Raw genomic sequence first — 12,738 nt, forward strand, 5'->3', positions numbered from 1 at the left:
ATAGAGGCAATTCCCTGATTGAGGCTCCCTCAACCCAGGTGTGTCAAGTTGACACTAAAGCTATCCAGCACAGCGCTATAATGAACAGTTTAAGATAATGGAGAAAAAAAGAAGGCACTAGAAGATTTTAAATCTTCCCATCATGGATTGGCAGATTTAATACTATAAAAATTACTAAAAGCAATCTACAGATTTAATGTAATTCCCATCAACTTCCAATAATTCTTAAACAGAACTAGAAAGTACAACCATAAAATTCATATAAAACCTGTGGTAGTTTTATCAACTTGACACAACCTAGAATTACCCGGGAAGTCTTAATGTAGGACTTAGTTACACTGGGTTGACCTGTGGACATGTCTGTGGTGGACTGCCTTTATTAACTGACTCAGGAAGATCCAGCCCACTGTGGGTGGCATCATTTCCTACGCAGGGGGCAGGGGTCTAGAGAATTCCAGCTGAGAGCAAGCAAGCATGTATGCATTCAGTTCCCCATTTCTGACTATAAATATAAATATGATGTGACAAGCTGCTTCAAGTACCTGCTGCCTTGACTTCACCACAATAATGGTCTGTAACCTGGAATTGAGAGTTAAAATACACCTCTTTTCCCCTAAGTTTCTTCTATCATGGTATTTTTTTTATCCCAGCAACAGAAATAAAACTAGGACAGACTCCTTGGCACAGTATTACAGCCAAAGCAATCCTAAGCAGAAAAAATAATGCTGGGGTTACCACGTACCTGATCTCAAACTACAACAGAACGATCCAAACAAAAATAGCACAGTACTGGCATAAAAACAGACACAGAGACCAACAGAAAAGAACACAGGACATAGCTACAGAAACCTATTTTTAAAAATATTTCATCTATTTTTTTTTTATTTTATGTGTATGAGTATAATGCCTGCAAGTAGGTAGGCGCACTTGTGTTGTACAATGCCCAAGGAGGTCAGAAGAGGGTGTCAGATTCCCTGTAACTGGAGTTACAGATGGCTGTTAGCCACCAAGTGGGTGCTGGGAATTAACCCAGGTCCTCTGCAAGAGCAGCCAGTGCTCTTAAAAGCTGAGCCACCTGTCCAGCTCCCAGAAACCTAATTTTTAGCAAAGGTGTCAAAAACACACACTAAAAAAAGAAAAAAAGCCTCTTCAACAAATAATGCTGGGAAAACTAGATATTCACATGTAAAAGAATAAAACTAGATCCATCTCTCTCATGCTACACAAAAACTAATTCACAGGGGGTCAGAAACTTTAAACTAAGACCTAAATATTGAAAACTGGTAGAGGAAACCATATAAAACACTTTTAAGATATAGACAGAGTCTAGGACTTTCTAAAAAGACTAACAGAGTAGGAAATAATCCCAAGAACTCACAAATTGGATTGCATGAAATTAAAGTTTCTGCACAGCAAAGAACAATGAAAGACAGACTACAGACTGACTGTAAAAGGAAAGGAAAGGCATAGTATCTAGAAGAATCCACTGTTCATGGGATAAATCTCTGCACAGGCAAACTTTCTCACTAAGGCTTAATGCCTTAATTCTTCTGCTTTATGAAATTTAGTAACTTCCAAAGCAATATTAGACAGAAAGAAACAAAATTTAATTAAATCTATCATCTATTCCTAGAGTCATCACTCTTTTGTATTATTTTTTAGCATTGATAAAGTGCTACTATCTCACTTTAATAGAGTCTTAATTATTAATTCCCAAACACTAAATAATAAAAGTACCGTAGAGCGGCTTCTGCGAATATCTGACGTAACCTAGCTTCAGTCTCACCATAGAATCTGTAACAAACAAAAAACATTTATGGACATTTCTTATTATTTTTAAAACTTTTCCTACAAAAGATAGTCTGAATTTTCAAATATTTCTAAAATACTTAAATTAGCTTCAAAAATTACTTCTAAACTTAATTTTTGTATACATTCTAAAGCAAATTTAGAAGGACATCTACAATCCCAGCATTAGAGAGGCAAAGGCATAAACATCACAACTATGAGATCAGCCAAGGCTACTTGGGCAAGAGTATGCTTGAACAATAAAGCAAATTTAAAATATTCCTAACTATTTTAATGCATGAAATATCCAGAGTACAATGTAATGCAGCCATTTAAAAAGTCACATTTAAGATATACATATTTAGCCGGGCATGGTGGCACACACCTGTAGTCCCAGCATTTGGGAGGCAGAGGCAAGCAGATCTCTGTGAGTTCAAGCCCAGCCTGGTCTACATAGTGAGTTATAGGACAGCTGGGGCTACAGGGAGACCCTGCTTCCTTGCTTATTATTTCAGGACCATTAATTACAGAAACATAAGCTCCAACTTCATTCGCCACAGCCCTGGCAATCATTGTCTTTCCAGTACCTGGCGGACCATAGAGTAATAATCCTCTAGGTGCTGGAATTCCTAGAAGAAAAAACAAAAGACACTAAATTCGGTATTACCTTGCATAAAAAAGTGAGAGTCAAACCTTTTCCCCTACCCTCCATGAAGATGTATTGTCAATCCCAAACCCTGAGGCCCAGCAATACCTTTCTCTTTCTCTATAGAACATAAATCAAGGGAAGCAGGTTAGTAAAACACAAAAGGACACCCTTGCTATATCCCAAAGTTCAACAATCAGAATACAGCAAAAAATCCAGATGAAATATGCAGGCATAAACAAGCCACCAATCCCAACTTCTCCAAACTTGTCATCTTAGGGAATATAAACACTATGAGCAAAGATATAAATACAAAAGTTCCTTTTAAATAAAGATTTATGAAAATGGAAAAAAAAACAGAGATAATACACAACAAACATAAGCAAAAGAATGCATAGCAACTGCACAGCATCAATCACAAGTTTCCTAGGAGTCAAGTTATTCCCTTAATTACTTGCTTCAAGGCAGAGAGATAGAGTTTTATTTCCTAACAAAGGTTTGAATCAAGCTACGGTTATCTGTGTTTATTTCTTTAGTCATTACAGCTGATACTGAGAGCAAGATTCTTTCTACAGATTCAGTCTACCAACAGTGGATATATGTTATCAGAAGAGACTAGCCTGTCATGCACAAACTTTAAAGCTACAACTTTAAAGACCAGGCATAGAGAATGGGTCATTTTTCTAACATCGCCCAAAGCAACTATCATATCTGACTCAGGAAATAAAGACAGGAAAAGAAGCTACACAATGACTAGACAGTGGATAGGTGGACTGCTTCTGAGCTTGAATGTAACACTTTGGAGTATAATAAACTAATGGTAACATACCATAACTCTTGAAAAGTTCAGGCTGCTTGAGAGGCAGTTCAATTATTTCTCTAATTGCTTTCAGCTGACTGTTTAAGCCTCCAATCATGTCGTAAGTTATTCTGAATTGGCTGTCTTGTTCTTTTGAGTTTTTACAAATTTTTCTAAGATTGATTCTTGTTGTTGAAGAAATAAAATAAAAAGTATCAGTATTGCACTTTGCTCCTTCATTGGCAGATTTTAGGAGTTTTTCTTCATTGGTAAGTTGCTTGCTTTCTTCTCTGGCTGAATCAAAACTACATTTAAGACCTGTGCCTTCCACCAGCCCAAGTCCACTGCCATTCCCAGGACTCTGTATAACATCCGACAAATCTTCATCAGCTTTACTTAAAATTCTGTCATCAGTAGGTTTACTTTGTGATGCTGGGCTATGAGGTTCTTTCATATCTAACTGGCTTAGCTGGAAGGATATATCCAGGTCACTGGTTTCCATACTGGAATGCTCACAGGCCTGAGTCTCAGGGCTAGACACATTCTGGGGCTTTCCTAATGCTGTGCCATCTGTCCCTTTCACTTGCAACACTTGTAACTTGCAAAGCCGTCCATAGAAAGTACAATACAGAAAGTTGCCTGGTAAAACAATCTTGCCATCTAGAAAATAATGTATTAAATATACACGTTAGTGCAATTTTCTTAACCAGGTTTAACAGTTTTAATACTAATTTACATAGTATAACAAACTGACTAGAAACTAAAACTGGCATAAATAAACCGACATAAAAACAGAACTCCAACTTTGGTGAAAAACTGTTTTTAAATAAATAGATATGTAAGGTGGAGAATGAATGAGGCACCCAGTGTTAAACTCTGGTACGTACACGCACGCACGCATGCACGCAAGAAGTCTCAGTTTTATCACCAGCTTTGTCTTCGAATGGACATATTCTTTTAGCTATTTTGAAAAAAGTTATATTTACAAGACCTCAAGAGCGCATTTTGTTGCTGCCTTATTGCTTAAAAATTTTTTTTACTCTTATTTTTATTTTATGTGCATGAGTGTATTGCCTGCATGTGTGTAAGTGCACCCATGTCATGCAATGCCCAGAGTCAGTAGGCAGCAACAGATTACTTTAGAACTGGAGTTACAGACAGTTGTTAAGTGCCATGTGGGTGCTGGGAATTGAACCCAGGTTCTCTGCAAGAGCAGCTGATGCTCTTAACTGCTGAGCCATCTCTGCAGTACTATTGCTTAAAATTTAAGAAAATAATTTAAAATATTAGTCTCACCTAGTTTTCTCAGAATACAACCAGTCAGTTCTTCTTCATTAATTTCTCTATCTTTGTCACTACAAAAAGAATAAAAAGAAACAAATTAGCATCAGGTACAGTAGAAACTAAACTGTGGTTATAAAATGCCATGTATCATTTATATTATAAACATAATCAAAAGAATAATTTGTTTAAAACCTGAAAATATATAATTTTGGGATGACAACACTTTTTAGAACTTCTTACTTGAGCAAACTATCTGCAATAAAAGTTTAAGTCAATGATCTTCAAAATATGGGGTACTTTCCATTAGTGTCATGGAATCATAAAAACCAATTCCATCTAGCACTTTACTGGAGTAAGAAATGTCAACATACACTGTACACAGAAATGGCAAATATTGCTTTGTATACATACACACATTGTAAACTAATAAAAGATATGATAATGCATATCCTTCAATGTTTAAATTTAATTCTATTTAAGACAATGAATTAAGTTATACTTATTTTATTAAACTGAATAATTAAACAAATATGGGCTAGAACAATGAAATTATTCAAATTTTCTTTTAAAAACGGGTGTAGCTAAAATTATTGCCACTAGAAGGCGCTCCAACATCACTAATAAAGTCTTTTTTTTTTTTTTTTTAACTTTATTTATTTTGTGTGTATGCGTGTATTGCTTGCATGTAGGTAAGTGCACCTGTGTTGTGAAATGCCCGCGGAGGTCAGAAGAGGCTGTCAGATCCCCTGGAACTGGAGTTACGGACAGTTGTTAGCTGCCATATGGGTGCTGGGATTTGAACCCAGGTCTTCTGCAATAACAACCAATGTTCTTAACCATTGAGCCATCTCTCCAGCCCCATTGCTAATAAATTTTTCAACCTGCAACTAACAGTCCAATCAGATTAAAACAATTGATTTTCCTTAATTGGAAATTAACTTTCTTTTCTACATCCTGCTGCCAAACTTAAAATTCCTCTGTAATCACTCAACACTACTTAGCTACAATTAATAAGGTGAGACTAGTTCATAGATCATAACTAATGCTAATTCTGGTCAACTAATTATTACTTCATGTAGCAATTTTAACATACAGTCTGCCGATTTATCTGTTTTAATCTGAATAGTACTACGTACTCCATAAAATAGTCAGCTTTCTCACACTGACCCCATTTCCTACTGAAGGGAAATAAATGAGGTACAGTGGCATACCTTAATACCAGCACCTGAGAGGATGAAGCAGGAGGATTATGAGATCGAAGCCAACCTGGGCTCATAGTGAGATCGTGAATTTAAAAAATGGGGGGAGGGAGGGTTGTGGAAGGTGGATAAATATCCTGAAAGGTATTAGAGGAAAATAAGAAAAACAAAAGGATAAATGTGTATATACATACATGTATGCAACATATGTAAGTATCTAATATATAAAGTTGGTGTTCAATATTTTGCTTTTCTTGGTTTTCAATGTTGATTAAATGCATTCTCTGTTCTAAAAACATTTCCATTTTCAAAGGGAAAAAAATATCAAAACTCAAGCTTTCAATCTACAAAAGTAGAGAAAGCATTCAACTCAAGATGATGACTAGAAAAATGTGTGGGAATTCTTACATATACATTGCCCAAATTATCACTAAGTACTTTTATTAAAATGAATTTTGATCAGATTTATATAAGCAATCTAACACAAAAGGACATATTCAAAAGCATAGGTGAAACCCTTTGTTCACACAAAGTCAAACAGTCTTTGGTAAGGACAATTTAAAACTTTTGGAAGCACGAGTCTTTTGTTTTAGTACGTTAAATATGACTTAAACTTGCAATCAGGTTATTTTCTTAAGCTGTCATAATTAAATATTATTTCCTGAGCTGTGAATGGCAACACATATCTATAATCCTAGTACTCAAAGACTGAAGCAAGATTATGAGTTACACAGATCAGCCTGGGCTATAGAGGGAAACTGTCTCAAAAATAAAGACAGTAATTTTTAAAATGTATCTATTCAAAATAAGCAGCTGGTAACTGCAAGAAAAGGAGCCCTGAAACACAACTACTAAGTATTCATCAATAATAATTCATTTCCCCTAAAATGTCAGGGCATACTTTAACCACAAGGATCAGCGACCTTTATCCATAAATGATAACATAGCACTCATTTAGATTGTGCTAGCTCATAAAGCAGGCCACTAGTCATTCACATGTGGCTATCAAGTACTTAAATGCCGCTAGTGCCCCAGTTTCCATTTCGATACCACAAACCAAGAAAAAGGAAAGGGAGAGAAGGAGGGAGGGAGAGAAATTCCTCAGCATCTACAAACCAAGAAAAAGGAAAGGAAGGAAGGAAGGGAAAGATGGAGGGAGCAAGGGAGACATTTCCCAGCAGCTACAGACTGTGGCAGGAAGATCACAAGTTCAAGGCAAGCCTGGGCTACAGGGAGAGACCCTGTCTCAAAAACAAAACAAGCAAAAGAAGAAAAAAAAATGGAATGACAGGTATTACACACTGTATTTTAGTTTGAAAAAAAGGATTGTAAAATGCCTGATTAGTAACATTATATATTAAAATATTTTATATTTATTGGTTAAATAAAATTTATAATTCATTTCACCTGTTTCTCTTTATTACTTAAATGTGGCTACTAGAAAATAGGAAAGTACATGATTTATATTTCTTTACCTTTCATTATATTTCTAAAGCCTGAGCTAGACAGTCAACAAAGAAAAGAGCCAAACCTCAGTGCCAAATCCATCTCCTGAGCCTGAAGTACAGCACCCAAAAGAGGCTGGACCCGGAGGGTCTCGCCAGCCCTTACACCCACATTCTTCTGTGCCATTTCACTTAGGCCAACCTTGCCTCCAGGAAATCCTGCCACTGGCCAAGCTGTATAAACCTACTCAGAGAAAGAAAATAAAAATATTAGAAAATACTGATAAAATATTAATTTATAAGAAACAATGCTAAGCACAGGTAAGTATATGAATCTGTAAAACACAAGACAGTCTTCAACAGTTACAATCTGACAGAAATTGTAGTAGGATAAACTGCAGTCAGAAAATATAAAAATAGGGGCTGGAGAGACAGCTCACATTAAGAGAACTGGTTGCTCTTGCAGAGGACCTGGATTCAACTTCCAACATCCACATGCTAGCCAGCAACTGCCTGTAACTCCAGTTCTAGGGGAATCCAACACCTTCTTCTGACCTCTGTGGACACTGCACAACACAGGTGCATTTACACACATGCAGGCATTCATTACTCTCATACACATAAAAATTAAAAAAGTGAATATATATATATATAAATAAAATCCTACATAAATTCACAATAAAATATTTTTAATTACATACTTTGTGAAGACCAGGAAGGAACTCACAGTGAATATAATGGAAGATTTTTTTTTTAAATAAGAGAAAGACATTAATAGATAAGACAAAAATGATAAAATATTAAAAGATAATTTGTAATGTGCCCAGCCTGGAACTTCATATCCAAGAAGCACCGAAAGACACAGTACAAGAGCTTCTTCAAAATCTCAATCTCAGGGCTGGGAAGATGGCTCAGCCAGTGAAGTACTTGCTAGACAACCATGGGGATTTGAGTTTGATCCCCAGAACCTATATAAAAACGCCACGCATGGAGGTACATGTTTGCAATCCCAGTGTTGAAACAGAAAGCTGGATCTGGAGCTCACAGGCCAAGAAGCCTAGTCTTACCAATGAGTTCTAGGACAATAGATCTTGTCTCAAAAAACAAAACAGATGGCACATAAGAAATGATACCCAAGGTTGACTCTTGGTCTCCACATGCACGTGTACAGACACCCACACAAACACATGTAACCAGAAAAACATACATTTATACATATACATACACATACACATTAAAACCAACCACCACAAAAGAAAAAAAAAACCCTAGATCTTAGATTTAAATATTTATAGAGAAAAGAAAAGATTTCTACCTAAAGCTCACACATTTACAGTTCCTCTAACACAAGATATAGTACGAGATTCTTTTTAAATAAATAATTTATTGAGAATTTCATACATGCATATAAGATGTTTTGATCATATCCATGCCCACTCACTCCTACCCAACTCCTCCCATATCTCATCACTTTTTTCTGATAACTTCATGTACTTTTTTTTTTTTTAAAAAAAATGGGACTTTTGGCTACTCTAACATTGCCCCCTCTGAAGAGGTAACCCTAAAATCTTTTAAGGATTGGATAAAAGCTCCCAAATACTTTCAATAATTTGGCCTTTGGAACAGAGTATGTTTCTAAGAAGCCCAAGGACATTTTGACTTTTAGCCAAGAAACTGGCTACTTTTATTTAGAGTCATTTTTTACCCTAACTGCCTAGCCAATTCCTACCTCCTATTCTTATCACACCATCCCCTGAAGAGGTTACCCAAATTCCCAATAGTGAATCAGGATGCAGACCACTCTGGCTTCTTCCATGCTGAACGGGGTCGCAGGGTGAGGCAATTAGAGGGTCTATCTAAAAGACTCCCAAATTGCACAACTTTTATCTCGAGGAGGAAAATAAAGTCTTTGAATCCTGAATAGGAGATGTGAAGGAGAAGTAAAGGAAGAGTAATTAGCATTACAAGCTCTAGACAGGGAACTAGAAAAAAGTCAGAACAGGGCAATTTTCAAATGTTCATATCAGAATTCACTGGAATTCCTTGACAAGGGTTTCCAAAAGCATCCCTCTATTGGGTTCTCCTCATTTTTCTTTTGTCTGCCAAGGTTGGACTTGAGGGTGATGGATTCAGGATTTGTTTTCAGGAATTTTGATAGCTGTTGGAGTGGTTAGAATCAGTGTCAGTTCCCTCTCAAAGGCTTCTAGATAGGGGGTGAAAACAAATTTATCCATCATTTTAGAACAATAGCTGGTTGTCTCCCTTAGATACAGGTGGGCACTACAGAACTGGAGACCAAGATTTGAAGTCTTTCTTACATCTGAGCAACACTTTCTGGTTAGGAACAAAATCATCAATGAGAAATAATTGTCGAAATAACTTTTTATATAGACTTAAGCCTAATGTCTGGGAAGTGTAATCCCTTAAACAATTAAAGAAATATACTGATGAATTTACTCTTTGGTTATAATTTCCTTTTGTGTGTTTAAGACCATATAGTTGACCCAAATAAATCTATTTATTTTTACGCTCAAGGTCATTTGAGGATCTGTCCCTCAGGGATCACATGGGCTTGGGAGGAGTTCCTGGCTCCTTTCTTTTATCAGTTCCATTTATGTGAAGGGAAGTCAAAGGTCCTGATTGACCATGTCCAGCTTCACTTGGAAGCATACATAAGTTGTCTCTTCTGACTTGACCCTCTTCTTTGTAGACTGGACATTGGTTCAAGTCTATCTCGTGGGGTCTCCATGTCCTCCCTGAACAAGAGGACAGGTGACTCACCACAGTTGAACAGGACATTTTGAGAGATGTTCCATAGTCCCCTGGCACGTCTTCGACCATGGAGGGCAAGTGGCAAAAACTGTCCTTTAAGTCCCTCTGACCACATTAGTATAGGCTTCAAACTATGGCTGTTAAACATCCAATAAGGTTGGTTCCACTAGTCTGGGACATTTAATTATCATGTGCTATGTAGATAAGGCTTGGGTAAAAAAAACAAATATTCTCTAGACATATATATTTGTTCCCTAACTAGTTGACTAAACTATGACCATAGACATTTTAAAATTATGTGTATACTATTTTTGTCTCATCCTTTATATATCATAACAAACCTAAACAGACCTTCATCACTTGCTTAGACTTTCTCATTTTTTCTATTTTGGAAAATATCTCCATTCTCATATCCTTTTAACATCTTTTACATTCTCATTTTTTTTAAAATAATTATGAGACATAATAGCATTAACAAATAAATTTTCCATCTGTTCTGAGACTTTTTTTCCTGGGGATGCTAAAGAATGCTTATTCCCTTTCAACATTCTAGTGTCAGGCCAATGTTTGATTAAAGTTTTACTGGGGAACCAATGAATTTATTGAGCTTACTTACGAACATAACTGAGGGGTTGCTGAGATGTATGCCCTGACGGTATGTACACTCAAAAGCCTTTACCCAGCATGGGTCATGCTTTCTCTTCCTAGCCTTCCCCAAATTGTATACTTTAGCCACGCTCAAATCCAGGAGGCCATGTGTGATTAGGGTCAAATTACATACAGTTGGCTAGGAAGAGTAGCTGGATAACGCAGTAAGGTCCAATGACCCTGCTTGGCCCTCCTTTAATGAATGAGCACAACCGTCTTATTGGCGATGTTTGGCGATCAGGCTCAGCAGAAGTTGTGAACATAGTAGTTATTTCATGCAGAAGGGGCTGCTGTATAGCATCGTCTTATTAAAAGGAACTGGAATTTAAAAGGATTTGGTGCTAGGATCCACATATGAGGGAGAACACATCGCTTATTTTTCTGAGTCTGTGTTACCTCACTTACTGTAACAGTTTCTAGATCCATCCAGTTACCTGCAAATTATTTCATCTTTCTTTACTGTTGAATAGAACTCCATTGTGTAAATATACATTTTTGTTAACCACTCATCAGTTGAAGGGCACTTATGTTGCTTCCATCTCTTAGCTATTGTGAAAAGAGCAGCAACAAACATGGTTATACAAGTGTCTCTGCAATAGGATGAGTCCTTTGGGTATATGCCAAGGAGTGGTATAATCGGATGATATGGTAGATTCATTTTTAGATCTCTAAGTGTTCTCCACAGTTTTCCATAGAGGTTGCACGAGTTTGCAATCCCACCAGCAGTGAATAAGCGCTCCCCTTTCTCCAAATCCTCGCCAGCATTTGCTATCATTTCTTCTCTAGATCCTGGTCAGTCTAATTGGGGTAAGGTGATACCTTAGGGAGATTTTAATTTACATTTCCCTAATTACTAATGATGTTGAACACTTTTTGAGATGTTTCTTAGTCATCTTTATTTTTTCCTTTGAGAACTCTCTGTTCAGACCTTTACCCCATCTTTTAATTAGATCATTTGGTTTCTCGATTCTTTGTTTTTAGAGTTCTTTATGTATTCTGGATCTTAAACCCATCAGATGTGTCACTGGTGAAGATTTTTTCCCATTCTGTGGGTTTTCTCTTCATTTTTTTGATTGTTTCTTTTGCTGTACAGCTTTTTAGCTTAATGAGGTCCTACTTGTTGATTGATGACCATAATTCCTGAGCAACTGCTGTATGACTTAGAAAATCTCTTCTGATACCTTTATCTTGTAAGTTACTGCCAATATTTTCTTCTAATAGTTTCAGGGTTTCCAGTTTCACATTGAGGTCTCTGATCCATTTGAAGTTGACCTTTGTGCAAGGTGAAAGATAAGGATCTAGTTTCATTCTTGTACAGGTAGAGATCCAGTTTTGCCAGGACCATTTGTTGAAGATGTTATCATTTGTTGAAGATGTTATCTTTCCTCCATTATGTGTTCTTGGGCCCTTTGTCAAATATCAGGTGGCTGAAATTGCCTGTACTTGGGTTTGGATCTTCAATGATGTTCCATTGATTTTTGTGCCAGTACCATGCTGCTTTTAAGACTATAGCTCTGTAATATACTTCAACATCTGGTATAGTAATCCCACCAGCATTGCTCTTTGCGCTCAGGGTTGCTTTGGCTATCCGAGGTCTTTTGTACTTCCATATGAATTTAAGAATGGTTTTTTCTAATTCTGTGAAGCATGTCATGGAGATTTTGATTGGGATTGCATTCAATCTACATATTGCTTTTGGCAGGATAGTCATTTTCACAATATTAATTCTTCCAATCCATGAACAAGGAAGGTCCTCCCGTCTCCTGGTGTATTCCTCAATCTCTTTTTTAACAATCTAAAACTTTCACTGTAGAAATCTTTGGTGTCTTTGGTCAGATTTATTCCAAGATATTTTTTTTTTGCAGTTATTGTGAATGGGAGCATTTCCCTGTACTGTTTCTCAGCTGCTTGTTATTTGTATATAGAAAGGATACTGACTTTTGTAGGTTGATTTTATAACCTGCCATTATACTGAAAGTGACGATCAGTTCTAGGACTTTTCTGGTGGAACTTTTGGGATCTTTTAGGTATAGTATCATATCATCTGCAAAAAGTAATAGTTTGACCTCTTCTTTTCCAATTAGTACTTCTTTAATTTCCTTCTCATGTCTTATTGCTCTAGCAAGTTTCAAGCACTATGTTGAAAAATAGTAAAGA

General features: G+C 36.6%; 1 protein-coding gene across 7 annotated transcripts in view; it reads right to left on the minus strand.

The window, feature by feature from the left end:
- Window positions 1–12,738, minus strand: part of Spata5 (spermatogenesis associated 5) — a 209,416-nt gene that overhangs the window by 186,689 nt on the left and 9,989 nt on the right. For all 7 annotated transcript variants that reach the window (XM_029554144.1, XM_008849226.3, XM_029554142.1 and 4 more), the window contains exons 3-7: window positions 7,248–7,405; window positions 4,530–4,588; window positions 3,264–3,893; window positions 2,288–2,417; window positions 1,738–1,794 (exon numbers count right to left, since the gene is read on the minus strand). In XM_029554144.1, coding sequence (XP_029410004.1) covers window positions 1,738–1,794; window positions 2,288–2,417; window positions 3,264–3,893; window positions 4,530–4,588; window positions 7,248–7,405 — 1,034 coding nt within the window. The remainder of the gene's footprint in view (window positions 1–1,737; window positions 1,795–2,287; window positions 2,418–3,263; window positions 3,894–4,529; window positions 4,589–7,247; window positions 7,406–12,738) is intronic.

This window comes from Nannospalax galili, unplaced genomic scaffold (genome assembly GCF_000622305.1).
Source record: "Nannospalax galili isolate Female #2095 unplaced genomic scaffold, S.galili_v1.0 scaffold64, whole genome shotgun sequence".
Classification (NCBI taxonomy): Eukaryota; Metazoa; Chordata; class Mammalia; order Rodentia; family Spalacidae; genus Nannospalax; species Nannospalax galili.